Source organism: Convolutriloba macropyga, chromosome 5, assembly GCF_964194025.1.
Source record: "Convolutriloba macropyga chromosome 5, txConMacr16.3, whole genome shotgun sequence".
Taxonomy (NCBI): domain Eukaryota; kingdom Metazoa; phylum Xenacoelomorpha; order Acoela; family Convolutidae; genus Convolutriloba; species Convolutriloba macropyga.
The window spans coordinates 71,243,541-71,248,752 of NC_134472.1; the positions used below are offsets into that span (position 1 = coordinate 71,243,541).

A 5,212-nucleotide genomic window follows, 5' to 3' on the forward strand; every position below is an offset into this window, starting at 1 on the left:
CAGACGTGCTCTAACAGACGGCCTACAAAACCCACTGAGAGCTGATTCGTCGTTGTAGCCCAATTGATGCCAATCCCACAGTTTGCATTTGAAAGTTTCCTTCTGAAACGACAGAAACTTGTTTTGGAATCACTTCAGCATCCACCCTCCCAACCCACCCATTACAAATGTAATGATGTTATAAAGCACGTTACTATGTAAAAAACAGCACGTGCGCTTAGGGACCGTAAGAGCGAGTACCCTCACGCCATGCTAGAGGCCCCGGGGGGGGCAGAAAAGATCCTTATTTTCCGTCAAAAGCATCGGTGAGTTCAAAAGATCAAAGCTGATGTAATGGTTACGCGCCTCTGCTTGAAGTCACTGAGAACTTCTGGTGTTTATCGAGAATCGCGAAGCGGTTCAAGATATTAAGTCAGAATTTCGAAGTAACTTCTGCAGAGTCACGTAACCATGTTTAAAACACGCACGTGCAAGTTTTACAATGCCGAAAGTGGCGAGTGCCAGAAGTTGAAATGCCAGAAGTTCCTATATACTTAGCCAGAAGTCCCTATATACTTAGCCAGAAGTTGAAATTTTTAAAATTTGACTCCAAAAAGACTTCTATATTTAAAATTAATTGTACAATTATTGAATACAGCTCCAGTAAATGAAAACGTATCTGGTATATCAATTTGAGACATCTCGTATTCAATTGTTGAATCACTTTAAAATCCATCTTTTTCAACGATTTGGCTCATTGCCAATTCTAACTCTTCATCTTCCTCAATGATATCTTCCCGTGGAATCGTTACACGGGCTTCTTTGGCTGGTTCGTGAGAGAATCTCACTTGTTTGCCTTTTGCGTTTCTCCGATCTCTGATTTTCGCAAAATGCGAAGTCTGATCTGTGGCCACTGAATTTTTTAACGGATTTATCATCAAACCCATGATCATATAAAGCGGTAATGGCTGAAGCTCTCAGAGAATGACCGCTCCATAATTTGACAGTATCCCAACCTGCTTCTTTTGCAATATTTGGAATTATGGATGCCAGAGTGTTTACACCAATTGCTTGGTTGTGGAACCAGTCTTTTTCGCTTTCGTTTTCTCGTGGTCTACAATAAAACAATTTGGATTTCGGGTGAATTTTTGTTCAAATACTTTTTGATAATTGTGATCCACCAGTTGAGAAGATTGTTCCCGTTTTTGCTTTGTAGTTAGCATGTTTCAATCCGCCATTATTATTTTTTGACAAATCTTCTTGGTACATTACTTTTTTCTCTTGTCCCATACCAACAAATTTTATTTGGCTTCCCATTTCGTGGCGTAAATCATGGTGTTCTCGGCAATTTTTGAGAGCAAAGTGCTTACCAAATAAGAAATAAACTGTTTTTAATAGTTTTTTTGGTTCATTTTTTTGGTTCAAAGTTCTTGTTCCATTTGTTCAGTAATAACTTCTGCTTGTCTTGGTGCAGTACGTTAGCCACTTGATGTTAAGTTTTTCATTTTTTTTAATCAAGAGATTTACGAAGACCATGAATATCTTTGTCCTCCATTATTTTTATTGTGTTATCGACACGTTCTTTTATATATATATATATATATATATATATATATATATATATATATATATATAAATATATATATTTGAATCATCATTGCAAAGCTGTAGAGACTGCTTGGGTGATATTCTTCACTTTTAACTGTTCGAATTTCTTGAAAAAATTTTTTTCCGTTTTTTCCACTGATTGTTGGTGCATATAATTCTTTCCCCTAACAGGATTTTGGTTTTGTATTTTTCATTATGTAATGTTAACTGTGCTGTTACTAGTTTACAGGAGGATAAGAGTACTGATCTCTCATCCTCCTATAAACCAGTAACAGCACGTGGGGGTGGGGGGAGGGCTTGCAAAAACTTAAAAAATTCCTGGGGGATGGAGAAACGGAAAAAAATCCCTTGTATGAATTGCCAAAGGTGTTGGTCGGCTAGGTATAGACTCCTCGCAAAAATTATATCCATATATGTCCCAAAACATTCTGGGTCTTCCCTTTTTTTAACTTGAATCCATCGTTTCCACAGATTTTTCAACCATCGAATCATGTCATATGTTGTTTTTGCAAGAATGGAATCATCATCGGTCATTCTTTATCAGGGAAAATTGGTTCTTTTTAAAAATCAAACAGAAAAATCAAAGAAAAATGAAATTGGGAAATTGTTTTGTTCCTATAGTGCTTTGGGAAAAAAGAGCCATTTGTCTACCAAAGTGATTTTCCTTTTCATCAATCGGAAGAAAACTCCTATTTTGATTGTTTAATCGGACAAAATCACTTCCGCAAAGCTTCCGACTGAACTTGCACAGTGCTTGTTTTAAAATGGTTACGTGACTCTGCAAAAGTCACTTCGAAATTCTGGCATTATATCTTGAACCGCTTCGCGGTTCTCGGTAAACGCCAGAAGTTCTCTGTAACTTCAAGCAGATTCACGTAACCATTACTTAAAACACAAAACGCGCACGTTCTAATTTGACGAAAGTCAACAGAAGTCAACTTCTGGCTAAGTAGGAGCTTCTGGCATTTTAACTTCTGGCATTGCAGACTTTCGGCATTTTAAAATGTGCACGTGAGTGTTTTAATAAAAACTGAACACAACTTCACTGCATATGGTTTCATGAGTGTTCAGAATTTGTTGCTTATGATGACCAAAAGCCTCATAGTAAATGTGTTAGAAGGTTGAGAGAGAACAAACTAATTTCAATAATTTGTAATTTTTGCATAATTAGAAGATAACGATACGAAATTGTTTTTTTAACTTGTTATTTTCCTGTATTTTTCGGGAAAAATTAAATCGATAAACTTCTATCAAGAACATGTACTGAGTTTTGAGCACATATAAACGTGAAAAGCATCAAAACAGATATAACGAGTTACAATTTAACCATTCGACTAGCAAGTTCTTACAAGTCAACCTTTCGACTTACAAGGTTCTTAAAACTTAACTATTCCACTCACAGGGTTCCCAAAAGGAAAGAATTCGACCTAAATTATATGTTCTTTCAGAAGTTCTTAGAATATAAGCTGTTACAATTCTGCCTATATTGTAGCAAAATACAAAAAAAACCTTGAAAGATATGAATGTAAGCAGATGCTTACAAATTTAGGATCGGAAAAATTGTGAATTTGAATGCACCCCCACAGACCCACGTGCCATAATTTTACATAATGATTTACCATGTAACAAAGGGCGCTCTGTGATTGAGGGAGCACAACGTACTGTGATAACAAGCAGAAAAATCTGAATTTCTTTTTCTATACCCAAAAGAACTCACCAGAAAGGCGTATTAAGTTCGAAACTACACAATCTCGAAACATGGACGCAAAATCTATACATAATTGCAAATCAATTTGTTTAGTGGAGTCGCAGTTTCTTGTCTAAATGGTGAAAGTTTCCTGATGATGAACACTGAAAGAATTTGAAAATGAGAACAATGTTTTCGTAGTTTTCAGTTTGAAACGTGCAAAAATGATATCAATTGTTCGAAAATTTAAGCGTAGTTAATTTTGAGCTCGCAATTGCCTACACATAAACGCAAAGATAGTTTACTTATTGAACTTTTTTTGTTTTGGCACGCACAAATGTCCCACAATTTTTGAACAAAAGTATGGAACATTGGCAATTTCTATCTTGGTTGGTCTGGAAATAGGCACGTTTTGTCTGGCACGGTCTGAGCATAGCCACTTTTTAGGGGCCGACTGTTGTGTTGGTGGATCGTGCCATATTGTCATCTGATCATCTTGCAAGATGATGCAGGAACTGGCTTATCTTGTAACTCTTCTGTAAGAAAAAAGATTGTTTTTGTAATATTTATTAAAGAGGAATGATTATCTAGCACGATTTTTGTTACATGAATGGTTACCTTGCGAGAAATGGCTTGGAAGAGAATCATAGAAAATTGTGCATTGCTGTAAGTACTTGGAGGATATTTATTCAATAATAACACAGGGTTTAGTTTTTAGCTTTCAGGGATTGTGGCCCTGTTGGCAATAGTAAAATTAAAAAAAGATACAATGATTTGGTTAATGAGATTGAGATGTTCCAATGGTCTCACTTGAGTGTTAGATAGGGCATGTGGTCAGACAAACTTTTATTTTTGCGCAAGAATGCAACTTCACACGAGTGTCAACACGAGTGGAGATTATTAAAGGAGGCTGATTGCAGATCATGACATCCAATTTGCCAAGCTGCGATTAAAATGGTCTGATGAAAATGGTAAAAAAAAAACGAAAGACAAAAAAATCAACATGCAACGCTTTTAACAGAGTTTTCAGGAAATGGTCATCTACAGAGGTCATATTGTTCCGTTGAACGTCGAAAAAATAGAGCGGAAATTTCAAGAGTTTAACTCTATACCTTTTACTTTGAGGGAAATCTATAAAGTTATTGACAATCTAGACAACAACAAAGCACCAGGGCGGGATACAAAATGTTTGGGCATTGAAATCCCAAAAATATGCTATTGGGACAAAACTTCAGGTTATATTTAACGATTTTATTCAAGAGAAAGTTTTTCCAACAATTTTTAAGGATTCACACATCACACCAATTTTCAAAAAAGGAGATGCTTCTGTTTTAACTAATTATCGTCCACGTACAATTTCCGTAACACCAACTTTCGCAAACGTTTTTGAGAGAGTTTTACTTAATCAGTTAGTAGAATATCTTGAAAAGTTTGCACTTTTAAACAAAAAACAATTTGGTTTCCAATCCAGAAAGTCGTCTACTGATGCTGTGCTATACTTTATTGAAAAAATAATGGGAAATATGGAAAATAACAATGACATAGGTGCTGTGTTCTTAGATCTTGCAAAATTTTTCAATTCAGTTTCACGTGAGATCTTTCTCAAGTAAAATGAAAGTTTCAATCTGTCTCAATCAACAATTTTACTTTTCAAATCCTTTCTCGCAAATCGAACACATTGCGTAAAACTGGGTATTGACTTATCAGATAAAATAACTATCAAACATGTTGTTCCACAAGGAACTTTGTTAGAACCTCTATTTTTCTGTTATATGTCAACGACTTTTCAGAAAATTTGGAAGGTGAAAATGATATTGTTCAATTTGCGGATGACACTATTATTATATGAAAATTTGAACGTAATGAAAACATTCCACAAAAAATTGAACAAAATTTTTACAAAAAACATACAACTATCTGACGAAGAATAAACTCATC

At 35.3% G+C, this 5,212-nt stretch overlaps 1 protein-coding gene across 1 annotated transcript in view; it reads right to left on the reverse strand.

Moving 5' to 3' along the window:
• Positions 1-704: 704 nt before the first annotated feature.
• The window catches only part of LOC142340487 (uncharacterized), a 14,986-nt gene continuing 10,478 nt past the window's right edge, over positions 705-5,212 (reverse strand). The window contains exon 5 of the mRNA XM_075391063.1: positions 705-892. Coding sequence (XP_075247178.1) covers positions 705-892 — 188 coding nt within the window. The remainder of the gene's footprint in view (positions 893-5,212) is intronic.